Below are 14195 nucleotides of genomic sequence, written 5' to 3'. Positions count from 1 at the left end.
TTTGTGTTTGTTTTGGCTTATGCAGGTGGGAACCAGTATTGCTTTGAAAAGTTTGGCAGTGTTCTTACGAAAAGTAGTAAAACTTTGTTTTGCTCGCAAGGAAAATGAACAAACAGAAACTCCAGTGCGAGCCAAAAATAACAGGTTATTCAGGATTTGCTTGAAACGGGGTGATTGGGGTACGCATTTTGTTTAACTTGAAGGAGAATGACTCGTACGGGAAGGACAGCAAAATATTTAGGCTGCTTTTGATAATCTTGAAAAGGGGGACCTTTCTGAAAGTTTATAATAAATGAAAGTGTGAATTCTTTTTCTTGGATGTGAGCACAGCTTCACTCATGAAAACTGAACGAGCGGACTGGGACTTTCTTTACTATAGCGCCACCAACGTCGAATGGGAGAAAGTTTTCACGAGGAACCCACCAGTCCTGAAAAGCCAACTTTTTATTCCGTGCGAGTTTTTAAATTTTGAAACTATGGGCGGGTTTATTATGTGATTTCCTCTGCAAAAAATATCATTTTGTTGCTTTACGTGCTTTTAAAGGCGAGTTTTTCGAGATTTTCTGCTTCAATTCTCCCTATTGTTGTTCACTCAAGCGTAACGAAAGATAGCGGCGTCTAATCCTCCGTAAGCCTCGAATCTTTTTTATTGTTTAGGAGAGACTGGACAAAGGAATCCAACAAAAGAATTGGTCTCGTTTTCAGCCGAAGTACCATTCTGTGTACGTGTGTGGAAGGGGACAACAGCATGCAAAACGGCTCGTATTCGCCTCCAATTCCCGTAAGGACAGACCCGTGGGTTCCCTTTTCATTCATCCAATTTCTTTCGCGCCACGCCTTTCTTCCTCTCTTTTTATTGGCTCCTTGCCATCACGTGGTCTTCTGGGACCATTAGTATTGCGTATATTCCTGTCATTTCGTCGGCGGGTTTCAGCCAAACAGTATCACACCGTCGGAGTCTCCCAATGTTCCTAACAACACGTGCATAAAATACACCTTACTATGACGCTCAGAATGTGCAAGATACATATCTTGATGCAGTTTCTTTAATATTTCTTCCAAAATTCTATATCATCGTCTAGTGTGAACAACTGGCTACTGTAAGTACTGACCATAAAACCATATTTCCAAGGGAAACTTAATTTTTTTCCTCGGGAAAAACTGGGTGTGGCACATTGAAGTCGAATTCCTCAGCCTTACTGTCAGCCTTGTGGGGGTTGAGTTTATTTTTCATTCCTAATTGCTAGTTCACTCATATCGTCTCTTAAGCTTTTTCAAACGGTTCCCAGATAAAAAATGTTGCATCCCGACTCCACTTCAGCAGTCGTGTACAAAGTCTATGGGGAGTGAAGAGAATTTTCCAAGTATTTCCTAACAACATTGGAAAATGTTTCTCAGTCCAAAATTCATGTCGTTCCAGCATTTCTGTAATGACCGACTTTTACTGAGATGATATATGATGAAACAACTGAAGTGGAGGCAGGATGCAACATTCCTGCCTCACTTCCAAACGATTAAAACTTGGGCAAATTAACAGGTGCTTTCTATTTTAATTTTCTTGGGTGGTGAAGGCAAATGTTTGTTCATTTGGGAAATAAAAAAGTAACGGCTTCAAATAAGAATCAAATTCAGACAATCATCCTAATAATGTGAATTACTTTTAACCTGACACAAACACTTCAGATCAAATTGATGCATTTTTTGGCTTTAATTTCTTGAACTCAAACAGTATGATGACCATTGTCAAGTAAGAAACTTTAAAATGTTCATTTAGCTTTAAAAATATCATTTGGATAATTTATTGTGGCCAAATTTAACGGAAGGGTCCATATTACAGCCCCATGTGCTTCCTGATCAGAGAAAACTATCAAATCTAAATTCAATACATAGAATTCAAAGTTAACTTATATATTTCTCTATTTTTTCCCCTTCATCTACAACGAGTCCATCTTCACATTGGATCCTTTCCGTACTCCAACATCTGAGTGATCTTCAAACTACTGCTGCCTTCAGTGAGAGGGACCAATTGATGCATGACGTTGCTGAAGACATCTTGAACTCAGTCTCGTAATGAGGAGACACTGAAGACAACGGAGGACAGCCCAGCTGAAATTCCTACCTGGACAAGAGAAATAAAGCAAATTGAAGCACTTTCAAATCTGAAGACAATATTTTCAACTGAACTCTACTATTTTGATCGAATAGGAGATATGCATTCCTTAAACTTGACAAGTTTCCTTCAGCAATGCAACAGATTGACTTTTCAATGAATTCTAGAATAATTGAATTTAAAACACCTTGGCTAAATAGTTTGAAAAAGGTTGAAAATAGTTGCCCTTACAAATCCTTCCAACGGGACATGGGACTCCTGCAATGGATTCTAAGTTGTGAAATCACCGACAGGATTCAGGAGTGAACTTCAGCATGAACTCTAACTTTCAAGATTGATTTATTCCAAGATTTGCTGGTAACATTTTGTAGAATGAAAAAAAAGTTTGGTTTTGGAGTGTCTGGTGCACTCCTGGTATGTTGAATGATTCTTATACTGAGGTCCAAAAACTTGCTCCAATTTCAGATTTAAACTTGACTAGCCTTTCCATAGCAGTGACTCTATTCCCCAAGCCTTAAGTAACTCAACAGCAATTGCTAATGCATGCACAATCATTGTGGCATAAAACGGTTTAGACAATTTCTTAAGTATAGCTTTTTAACTTAGCATGCCAACAACTTTCTACACAAGTCCTCACGGATTTCTTTCAACTGAAATTGGAGAATTTTTCGACCTCATCTGTGTTCCAACATTTACTTCCAAGTTGAGACTTTGCCAGCTGATGTTCTTTGACCTTTAAGAAATGTTCCATTTTTAACCCTGTCTTGCCATGTCAAAGTTTATTTATTTTTAAGGTGCAGACAATGAAAATTATGAAAAATATTAGTCATGCTTTGAATCTCATTGCCCAAAACTGTTTCTGGAATATTCGAAAAGTAATTGGTGAATGAACTTTTCACAAATTCCTAATTCATAGCCTTATCACATTCTGTACCAACAGCTTACAAATTACTTTGATGCACAAGTAAAAAATGTAATGCGCCCAAAATTGAAAATCAAAATAATGAAAATAGCACAAAGATTGCTTGCCTCAACATCAACTGGCAACTTCTCAACTAAGTGGTCAACCAAGGATATTTGTAACCTGTTACTGAAAGTCGAGTCTATTTGTTTACAAACATGCCAAAAAAAAGAATCCAAAGCATTTTGAAATCCAAATAATTGCAGCCAAACTCTTAATGCAAATCCAAATCAGGAGTCTTGAAAGGACTCACTATTTCATCAAATGCGTGAGCAAAAAACAAGTTTGAGCGCCATCTTAAAATGCGCATTGACAAAAAGTCACCTTTTCAACAATGGAACAGCCAACAGGTAATTTCAAAGATGAATAAGGATCCAAAAAACATGATTTAATTATTCAGACTCGCTGAAGGTAACAGGTTACAAAATGTAAGGTATTGCTTCTTACCTTGCCATGTGACCTTTGACAGCCAATGAAGCTTGCGTGTGCGTTTTGGTGAAATGACTGGCACAATCTCTTATTCCTGCAAAAAAATTAACAATTTCAATTCAAAATTAGTATGAAATCCAATTCCATTCAGGCGCATGAGCTAATAGAAAAAAGATAGCAACATCCCATGTTCAGGCATGCAGTTTAAACTGTAAACCTAGAATGTCCCCATTTTGGTTCAAAGGTCACTGATTAAGGTAGGCAATAATGCCTTAAATGGCTACAGTGAATCTTGATATGTGTCCTGTGGTCTAACCTTGGGTAATTTGTATATGATCTCCAAGTATAGAGGTTGTATACAAATTACAAAGGGTGTGGCCATAGATATGCATATTCATGATGCAATGCAGCCACTTTAGGGGAGGAGCCAGAAACATGTACATGGAAGGGGAACCACAAAGGCTTCTGGAGTTAAACTTCGACACCTCAGAAACCTTTGCTGTTGCCCCAAGACCATGTGCTAGATTCTGGGTCAATCCTTTAAAGAATTATCCTTGGTTGACTACTTTCTTGAAATCCTCCTTGCATGGAGGAGACAAGGGGGGCTTTTTTTGATTTGTGAGAAATAAAGACAAGGGGACACCTTATTCAAATTTTCTGTGTGAAATTTATTCTAGGGGACCCTATTTATTTTTTTCTCATAAAAAAAAAAAAAAAAGCAGCAGTGTTGTGCTAAACATACGTTGCTGGTTGGCGCCCTCTACTGTCTGAGGCGTGTGGCAGTCTGTGGTCCAGGTACTGTGGTTGATATACCTATTGTTCAGCAAAATCCACTGATGTGCTACTGGCGCTCTGCACCACTGGTATCCTGCCCCACATAATTAAACATGCATTTCACTTCATTAAAAAAGCAAAAATGGCCAAAACAAAGGTCAGAAAGGATTCACTGTTGCCAACCTAATCTTTGCTGAGTCTGTATGGGGTGTTTCACGGACGTCATCCCCTGTTCGGGCAACCAGGCTGCAAAGTTTTGGAAGTGTTTTTGGACACTTGAGTGGAAAACAACTAAAATGAGACAGCTGTTTTGAATTGGACTTTTCCACTCCATCTCCAATTGAGTCCTGGACCATCAAAATGACAACAACTTCAGCGTAGATGATGACATGTGAATCAGAGAAACACATTCTAACATGGCTGGCTACTTTACAATTTGACTATGCTTGGGGAAAAAGAAGCTGTTCTCTGAATGTACTGAAGTGCAGTACTCGTCAATAATTTTGTTTCCACTTGTGAAGGAAGAACCACACACTGTATGAGAAATGTTTGCACAGAGGAACATGTCCAAAATTTGTCTGCACTTTTTTCTTTTTAAAAACGAAACCACACAAGCACAAAATCCAAATTGTAGACAGTGTAACTGACAAATAATAGTGTGTATTCAGCGAAGAAAATAGCTGTGTGGTTTGATTGTTTTACAGTACCAGACCCTTAAGAGGAGATATTGCAGATGACATTGGGTTTGTTAATGGTATACTCCTAGGTGAAATGCTCTACATTTATTCCTATCATGTTTGGAGCATACTAATAAATTCAGAGCTAGAGAGCTAAATATCGATCCTCTAAATAAAGACATATTTCACTGAACTACACAAATTATTGTTTTATAATTCTTGAACTAAGATTAAATTACTTTAACCCTCCTATGATCTGGAGAAATTCCTTCACAAAATCTATTCCCTTGTGTAGAATACTGGCAAGGGAGTATTAAAAAACCCTGACGTACCAAATGTAACAAATCCCATCCAATGTGCTTCAGACTTAACCTGAAGGGTAAAGACTGTGCATACTTTACTGGCCTCAGACCAAACCTGAAGGGTAAGGACTGTGCATACTTTACTGGCCTCAGACCAAACCTGAAGGGTAAGGACTGTGCATACTTTACTGGCCTCAGACCAAACCTGAAGGGTAAGGACTGTGCGTACTTTACTGGCCTTAGACCAAACCTGAAGGGTAAGGACTGTGCATACTTTACTGGCCTTAGACCAAACCTGAAGGGTAAGGACTGTGCGTACTTTACTGGCCTTAGACTAAACCTGAAGGGTAAGGGTTGTGTATACATCACAGGCCTTTGTAACACTTGTAAATATATAGCTTACATTGTTAGACAGCTAAACACAATTCAACAACGAACAAGACTCCTCACCAAGATTGAGAAAAACTCCCCGGAAGTTGCACTTTGCCTGTGACCTCCGTAATATTAGAGACAAGACACATACATGTATTCTTAAAATGAAAGCAGAATAACATCTGATGACAAGTGAATGGTGTCCCTGGAAATCTGCCAAAGCACTGTGTTGAAGTATCTGCAATGTTAATGGTCACATACATCTACCTAACTTCCTCTAACAGATATGAAATGTCAAAGCTGATATAAAATCTAAAAATTCCCTCCGAATGAAGGTCTAAGTGATATCTTTAAATGCTTCCAGAGCATCGTTTGTTTAAGGTTACTTCTATTTGACCGAATATTACTAATTATAAATTATTTTACTTTGATTTTAAAGTTATAATTTTTAAAAGAATACCCTTATCAATTACCTACAGACCCCAATGTAAGTTTATTGTAAATTTAAATTCTACAGGTAACCAATCATTTGCTAAGCATGTTATCTTTATCTTGTATTCCTACTTATACCGAGGGACAGATGTTGTCACTCTAGCACTGGGAACTTTAGCAGACAAAAATGAGTCATAAATCATTTGACTATCTTCAAGAAAATTAAAAACTTGAAATGCCTAACTTGGAGTCAAACTAATTATCTTGTTGTCCTTATCATCAACTATTTAACTCTCAGGAAGAAGTTCATTACTATTTGAAACCTGAATTTAACCTGAAACCTGTTTTTCAGATTTCCATGAAAAAAATCCTAAGCCTTGATTGTGTAGACTATCCTATCAACTGTGCTTTCTTCAAATCATGCTTGCTTGTCAAGTTTTGGCCTGCTAATAACAAGGTACTGCTTTTTCTATTTCCCTAAAATTTACGATGTAGTAAAACACATTTACACTTGCAAAGATTATGTTAGATGATCATTTGTTCTGACCTATCAGTGCTATTTCCTACTAACGATAAACTTTGACTCTATCTACTCAGTTTCACAAAGATATTTGTGGCTGATCTGTAACTACTATAACCTTTCCTTTCTTTAACAATCCCAATGTCATCTTTGATACCACCTTCAAGGAAACATACCTCCAAACACAAATGAAACCAAAACTGAAATGATTCTGTAGAATCTAGGTAAAGTTGAGCAGCCATATTAGAATGTCTTTCCTCCAAATCTCACACCAACACCTGAGAAGAAGCCATTATCATTCATCAGGTCTAGAGCCCCCTCAGATCAGAAGCAGATGTCCTCTTTGATAAAGGTTTGGTCATCATGACCTTGCCAAAAAAGCAACCTGTTTACACAGGAACAAAGAATGACGGGTACCAACTTAGGATAACAAAATGATCGAAAAAATGGTGAAAAAAGTGCAATGGTCCTCAGTCCGTTTCACCAAACCATACAGGGACTCCAAAGACTTAAGTAAGCAACAGAAATCCTTTCTTTCCTATACTTGAGAGTTTGGAAGATAGCATGTCAATTATGTGAGGCAGGACACTGGTGGATTAGAGCACCAGTGACACATACAGTCAATTTCACTAAACAATAGGTATATCAACCACAGTACCTGGGCCACAGACTGCCACACGCCCCAGACAGTAGAGGGCGCCAACCAGCAACGTATGTTTAGCACAACACTGCTGCTTGTACATGCGTGTAGAATGGGATTTCATAAATACAAGTAACTCAAATAGACATTTTGGAAACATTTGGCAAGTAAGGTAATGTGAGAACCACTCCCTTGACACAAGACATTCTGAACGTAGTTTCTGTAAATACACACTGTTGATGAATAAAACAAATAAATATATGTAAACTAAACAAATTTTCAAAAATACACCAAATCATGCATGAACTGCAGAAAAGTGGACAGTGGTTTCCAAATTTCACATTTTAGATTCTACTAGAATTGATGAACTTAAATAATTCTTTTTGGAATTTTGAAAAGTGTTTGTCTCGTGGTCTGTGTCTCAGATTCAATTTGTGGGAGTGATTCTCATCAATATGCAATAACAAACATCCAAAGGTATGGTTCAAAACATCAAGTGCCATCAATTTGTAGCTGATCAGAGCACAAATGTCTTAGAGCTGGAATCTTACACGCAATCAGCAAATCCAAGTTGATCTGTTTGAGAGATGGATGTAATGGTTTTAACATAAATTACCTTCTAGTCAATCAGATGGCCAAATTAATTGGCAATGAGCATCTGTTGCTACAATGTCTCCCCAAATTGTTCTCTAAATTCTGAGATTTAGAAATGCATGGCTTGCAAAAAGGAAAACTTTCATCTAAAAATGTCATAAAAGATGTAATAAAATGTTCCTAGAGATCTTGACTACTATCTTGACACCTGAAATTTGGAACCACACCTTTGACTATACCAAACACTGTCATGAGATGGATCCATTGGGGATATGTTTGCAAAATCCACAGAGGAAAGCCAAAATGGAGACATCCACACATCAGGGGAAGGACAAAGTTGGAAACATTCCCCACACCAGGGGAGGGGAAAAGTTGCAGATATCCCCACACCAGGGGAGGGGAAAAGTTGAAGATATCCCCACACCAGGGGAGGGGAAAAGGTGAAGATATTCCCACACCAGGGGAGAGGCAAAGTTAAAGACATCCCCACACCACGGGCGGGGCAAAGTTGGAGACATCCCCACACCAGGGGAGGGCAAAATAAGAGACACTCCCCACACCAGGGGAGGGGCAAAGTTGGAAACATCGCCAGAAAAGGGGAATGAGGAATTTTTGAACATCTCTGTACAACGAAAGACATCAATTGAAGTATCACACAAGAAAAATCCAAGAATGTAAGAATATCCCAACATGAGAGATAAAGAGGCCATTCACTAAACACAGCATGAATCCATCTCATTACATACATGTAGTTTAAAAAGAGGTTTACCAGGAAAACTCAATGAATAGTAACCTATGCGCAGTTTCAATCCTAAATTTTCGTCCGTAATGTACACCACTTTTTGTCTCAGAATTTTGTCAACATTTAACTTGAAACTTATAAACTTTGCACAACATTTTTTGGGGGTTAGTCTCATATTTACAAAAGCGCATGCTTTTATGTCAAAATTTCAACTAGTCTGATCGACATGATTTTAACAATTTCACTGGATTCATTTGAGTTTTCCTATTATGCTTCATGATTATCCAAAAATGAAAAACACAACATCGTCTCATGTTTCACTAGTCCAAAAAAGGCAATGAATTTTATCCTCAAGCAAATTTGCCAAACAGTGTTAGGGCAAATACCAGCAGCAGTTAAATTGCAAGGTAAGATGATGATGTCATGCAATGGTATCACAGCGCTGTTACAACAATGGGATCAACCAATGAGCATCAAGGATTTGAGTTTGCTTGAGGATAAAATAAATGACATGATCAACATTTACACATTACAACTTAGAAATTGATAGTGTAATGAAACTATCCAAGTTTTCTTACTCCTTTCTTTGTGAATTTATTTATTACAATTATTAACCCTAACACTCCTCAGTCCTCCAACAGGTGAAGGATTGAGGAGGGTTAGGGTTAATGGAACTTGATTTTTACTTCAACCTTTCAGAAATAGAAACGGCAATGGTAGAAATTAGGACACTCACCAGACTAAAGAATAGCAGTTGGAATGATCCAACATTTTGGAAGAGTGCAACTCAAGATGAGCAAACTGCCTGTTCTAAGCTTGGAGTAAAACAACTTGGAAAGCTCACAAAGGCTACGAAAATATCCAAGTTTACATCAAAGTGACCTTTGAAAGAAAATCAGTTAAATCTGAAACGTTCTCTGTCAGAGCAAACTTTCAAAATCTTCCTGCTTTTGCTTTGGTGACGCTGGTCAAACATGTAACCATATATAAAAAATAAGCCAAAGATTTTTTTCAAAAAATATCTCCCCAATTTGAGGAAAGATCGATGATTAACAAGGATATTTTTGACACCTCAAAACTGCAAATGTACAAATGATTCTTTTTTTACATTTCTGATGAAATCGGATGGCTGGACTTGAAATCTCTGGAGGCAAAGCTGTTGTCATGGTAACGATGGATGCTGCTGTTTATCACACTGTTTACCTGCAATGGTGGCAAAGAGAAAATACAGTTACAAATGAGAAATGCATCGTTGTAAACAAATACAAAACAAAACTCTGAGTACATCTATTTCAGTTTGAAAGTCTGTGTCAAGTATTCAACCGCTATGCAATTCATTGATACACAAAGCTCTAGTCTACCATTAAGTTCAATTATAGAGTTATAATGAAAGAGAAACAGTGAAGCTTTTCTTATTCATTTTACCCATCACATTCACCCTCACTAATTGTGGGATTTCCTTGCTCTAAATCTTCACAAAGACACCAGTATTGTGATGAGCATAATGAAGAACAATTTGAACGTTTGGCTTCAATCCAAAGGGATGAATCAGAAAGTATCCCATGTATAAGGAGTAACCTCCAGTCTGAATGACTTCTTCATTAAGACCCGGAAAATCTACATGTACTGGTTCATGGTTAACTCTAAGACTTTCTCTGTGTGTTAGACCCACAAATGTATACTACACTGTATGTATGTGACACAGGGTAGAGGAGACTCAGTCATGGGAGGTTTGGCTGGAATTATTTGCCAAGATGGCATTGAGAGTCTTTAATGACACACCTTGACTTGCAGTAATTCTAGCAATTGAAACTAGACACAAGAAACTAAGGAACTTGGACCAAGCTTTGTAACATGTATTTCATCTTTGAAATGAGTGATGGAAATTGGCAAAATACAAATTATTACGGTCCCGAAGCCCAGTATTTTAATAACATTTTCCTATCCATGTATGCTAGAAGGTTAGAGTCATTATTATCAAATCTACAGATTCCATATAAGGAATCCCACGTATAACTACTTTGAACTCACCTTGCAGGAAATGGCTGCTTGTTTTATTCCTTCAAGTTGCTCTGTCATATAGCATGGTACGATGGACTCACGTTGCAAAGGGCTAAAGGTCAACCTATGCAACGAAAAGTTAAACTACTTTTGAGGAATTTATTTTTATATCAGCTTAGTGAAGTTCTGAAGGAATTAGTTCGACGGCCAGTTTGTGGGGGATTTACCTCAAAGAAAATCGTCAAGGAATTCAAGTCAAAGAAAATGTACGAAGTGGAACGATGGTAAAAGATTTTGTTTTGAAAAACCATTAGTACACTTATCAAACAATCCATTGGCTATGCCATGAACAACATTCTGAGGTTTGTTAACTTTCTTTTTAATAAAATGATCTATTTCCATTTACATGTATAGTGGAGAACTACCCATTCTGAAATCAACAAAGGCATGGAGTTAGAAGGATGTTTTTATCTACTTGTAGTGTTAGGACTTGAAGGTTTTGCCCAAGGCCTCATAAGACCTCACCTCAACATGATTTGCTATAAGAAAGATGAAAGTGACTGTGTGGAAATGACAAGGCATATTTGATGAATATAAAAAGGTGGAACCTATCCAAAGGTACACGTCAAAAGTCTTTGAGCTTTGGTATGCAGCCTACCTGTGCTAATCCACTGCATGATTGGTATAGACTTGAAGTAACTCTGATGCCTGGCTACTTGCTGGTTATCTAGCATGACTGGTTCACAAGATGACAGACTGGTTGGTAGGCTGATTGGATGATATGATGACTGGCTGGTTGGTAGGCTGATTGGTTCACAAGATGACTGGCTGGTTGGTAGGCTGATTGGTTCACAAGATGACTGGCTGGTTGGTAGGCTGATTGGTGCACAAGATGACTGGCTGGTTGGTAGGCTGATTGGCTCACAAGATGACTGGCTGGTTGGTAGGCTGATTGGTTCACAAGATGACTGGCTGGTTGGTAGGCTGATTGGCGCACAAGATTACTGGCTGGTTGGTAGACTATTTGGCTCACAAGATGACTGGCTGGCTGGAAGGGTGATTGGTTGACAAGATGACTGACTGGTTGGCAGGCTGAATGGTTCACAAGATGACTGGCTGGTTGGTAGGCTGATTGGTTCACAAGATGACTGGCCATTTGGTAGGCTGATTGGCGCACAAGATGACTGGCTGGATGGGAGGCCCTCTAGAGGAAATGTCAGCTGGATGGCATGCCCACCTTGACTGGTGTGAAGTTTAGAAGTTGTTGCATGAATAAATTATTCAAACAGAAGAAAACAAGAATGACAAGGAGTTGAAGTTTTGTTAAGAAACTTCCAAAGTGTCGAGCCCAAACCTGCACTTTAAACCAGGGTCCCATCCTTTGTGCTTAAATGAATTCTGGAAAACGAGCTACATGGGCCACATAGCATGATGGAGACTATCCTTTACACATTTCAATGCAACCAAAAAAAAAAAGATTTCGATATTATTGAAATGATTGGAGTTAAAAGGAAAAACCACCGCTCTCAGCTGTGCTGCTATAAATTTCACTTCTGTCAATTCGTTTCAGGCCCTGTGGGCTAAAACTTGATTGTTTGGAAAAGCATACATAATGAAACGTTAATGGCACTTGGATGTGTCTACAAGAACTTACTTGATCCAAGCTTTTCTTCTTGCTTGCTGGATTCTGTACAGGAAGTTCCAATGTTTGTATGATGGCAGTGTCTCATGTAGCCACCTGTCCTGTGGACAGGGAAAAACGTCAGAGAGGCATTTTTGGATATTTCAAAATTTACAAGCCGTCACATTTACGTAAATTTTTACGCTGATGAGTAAGTCTTTATGGTTCCTTCCAAAGTGGTGCAAGCTGCAAGCATTCTCTTGAGACAGTAGTTTAAATGGGCAGAAGTCAAAGAAACCAATTTGTTGGGGCAGGTAACATCAATGAACCCTTCCACAGACACCGCACGAGTAGTTTTACACAATGGTAGAAAGGCACCGTAGGAAGGAAAAAGGGACAATTTTGGCCCACAATACCTTCCATTTGAAAAACGAAGGCAGCGTTTCGTGTGTCGGAAGCCAAGGCACCCGACAGGTGCCATAGATGCGTTATTCATGTTGTCACAGTATCGCTTAGCGTAAGTTGCATGCGCACTTTGCTAGTATGCGAGTGGAGCGTACGCACATATTAATGTCATTCAAATTTAATTTCACCGGTTCCTTGTTCGTCTGTCACGCAAGATGTGACGGGGTACCAGTTTTGCATGGTATAACGTATACAGAGCACCCGCCGGGTGCCTTGAAATCTGACGCACGAAACGCTGCCTTCGTTTTTCAAAAGGACGCCGCCCGTGGTCGGCATTTTACAGTACAGGACAGGTTTTTCGAGGCGCCATACGTACATTGGAAAATTTACGATTTTGGAAAGCTTTAGGGTGCGCTGGTTTGAAAGTCCAAACTCTGAGAAATACGCCGGTGTAATTAAAATTGGCGAGTCATTCTTATTTCGGAAGATATTAGGATTCAAAGTTTGTGACAATCCTGCAGTTTGGCTTTCAGGCATTTAAGACATACCTGAAGTAGGGCTGTGGTGGCGACAGATATGAGACAGATTGTAAAAGAGAGCCACTACAGCCCACGGATCCCGATCCATCCTTATCCACACATCCATATACGCAATTTCGTGTCGGCGTACTGAACATTTTCGGCGCACCCACTTATCACCGTGGGCGCAATTATGTAATACACGGACTGAGCGATAAGACAACACATGTACCAATAGGCTCTTCCAAAACTTCGGCAGCAGTTTAGATGTCTTGACACGGAACAGCCGTCGAGACGATGAGGGGTCAAGTGACGTAATGTTCAACGACTTTATTTTAAAGATGGCGACTGTGAGAGCGAGCTTGTTAATTGAATGGATAAAGGAAAAAAGACTGGAAAATACCTGAATAACATGAGTGAAATCATTCAATAAATGGTTTTTAGAAAGCGGAAAGGTAAAGGATCATGTCCGTGTGCAAAAGAAATTGCACCAACGATGATAAGTGGGTGCACCGAAAATGTTCAGTACGCAGACACGAAATTGTGTACACGGATGTGTGGCTAAGGATGGATCGGGAGTGAGAGTCCGTGCCACAGTAGTGGGGCTATACCGCAGGCACACACAGCCCGATTTGTGGGGCTAGTAGTAGTAGTACAAAACACGCACATCACCAAATGGCAACAGCATTGTCATGAAATCCCCCTATGGATATTACCCTCGTTTACAGTTTAAACTTACAAACAGCATTTCTCATCCCGAAAGTTTAAAAAAGCTTCAACTTTCTTTGTAAATCCTCCATTTTGCAGATGAAAACAGCACATTTTCTTTCATACCAGTTCAACAACTAGCGCGCATGTTCCACAGATAAAAACGCCCTCTGTTGAAATAACGAAGAGCGCCCTCTATTGGAATTACGAAGAGCGCCCTCTATTGAAGCGCTCTTTAACTAATTAAGGGCGCCCTCTATTGATGACATAAAAAGCTGCCGACACAAAAAGGAAGAGCGTCCTCTATGGAAATAAATTAGAGAGTTGAGTAATTATGGTTTATAGGACGCCCTCTGTTGAGTCAAAACTAAATACAGATTGTACCCACA

At 39.0% G+C, this 14195-nt stretch overlaps 1 protein-coding gene and 1 long non-coding RNA gene across 6 annotated transcripts; one reads left to right on the top strand and one right to left on the bottom strand.

Moving 5' to 3' along the window:
- Positions 1-857: 857 nt before the first annotated feature.
- On the top strand, positions 858-4147 carry LOC147799220 (uncharacterized). The gene is made up of 2 exons (XR_015425346.1): positions 858-1100; positions 1945-4147. It is a non-coding gene; the product is annotated as an uncharacterized LOC147799220 (long non-coding RNA).
- On the bottom strand, positions 1025-13980 carry LOC110984136 (uncharacterized). Of its 5 annotated transcripts, none has more exons than XM_087137202.1 (7): positions 13838-13980; positions 12209-12297; positions 11213-11796; positions 10585-10678; positions 9662-9756; positions 3519-3594; positions 1025-2119 (listed from the first exon to the last, which is right to left on the bottom strand). In XM_087137202.1, the coding sequence occupies exons 4-7, from the start codon at positions 10630-10632 to the stop codon at positions 2060-2062; spliced, it is 279 nt and encodes a 92-aa protein (XP_086993328.1). In that variant the 5' UTR covers positions 10633-10678; positions 11213-11796; positions 12209-12297; positions 13838-13980; the 3' UTR covers positions 1025-2059. The 5 variants fall into 4 exon arrangements, 2 of the variants coding, with proteins under 2 accessions (XP_086993328.1, XP_086993327.1); XR_015425345.1 differs by having other exon boundaries at positions 12209-12292; XR_015425344.1 differs by lacking the exon at positions 13838-13980 and adding an exon at positions 13129-13753.
- Positions 13981-14195: the final 215 nt, after the last annotated feature.

The sequence above is a fragment of the Acanthaster planci genome, linkage group LG05, assembly GCF_054643075.1.
Source record: "Acanthaster planci isolate LZ-2023a linkage group LG05, COTS_SCS, whole genome shotgun sequence".
NCBI classification, from domain to species: Eukaryota; Metazoa; Echinodermata; class Asteroidea; order Valvatida; family Acanthasteridae; genus Acanthaster; species Acanthaster planci.
Note: the sequence above shows the minus strand (reverse complement) of the source record. Positions and strands in the feature narration are given on the sequence as shown.

Bases quoted from the DNA above. Each gene is read 5' to 3' on its own strand.
- LOC110984136 (XM_087137201.1), bottom strand. From the start codon at position 10,632: ATGACAGAGCAACTTGAAGGAATAAAACAAGCAGCCATTTCCTGCAAG. The intron at 3,595-9,661 runs GTAAAAAAAGAA...ATTTTTTTGCAG, and splicing joins CATCCGATTTCATCAGAAAT to GAATAAGAGATTGTGCCAGT. The intron at 2,116-3,518 runs GTAAGAAGCAAT...TTGTCCAGGTAG, and splicing joins GTCAAAGGTCACATGGCAAG to GAATTTCAGCTGGGCTGTCC.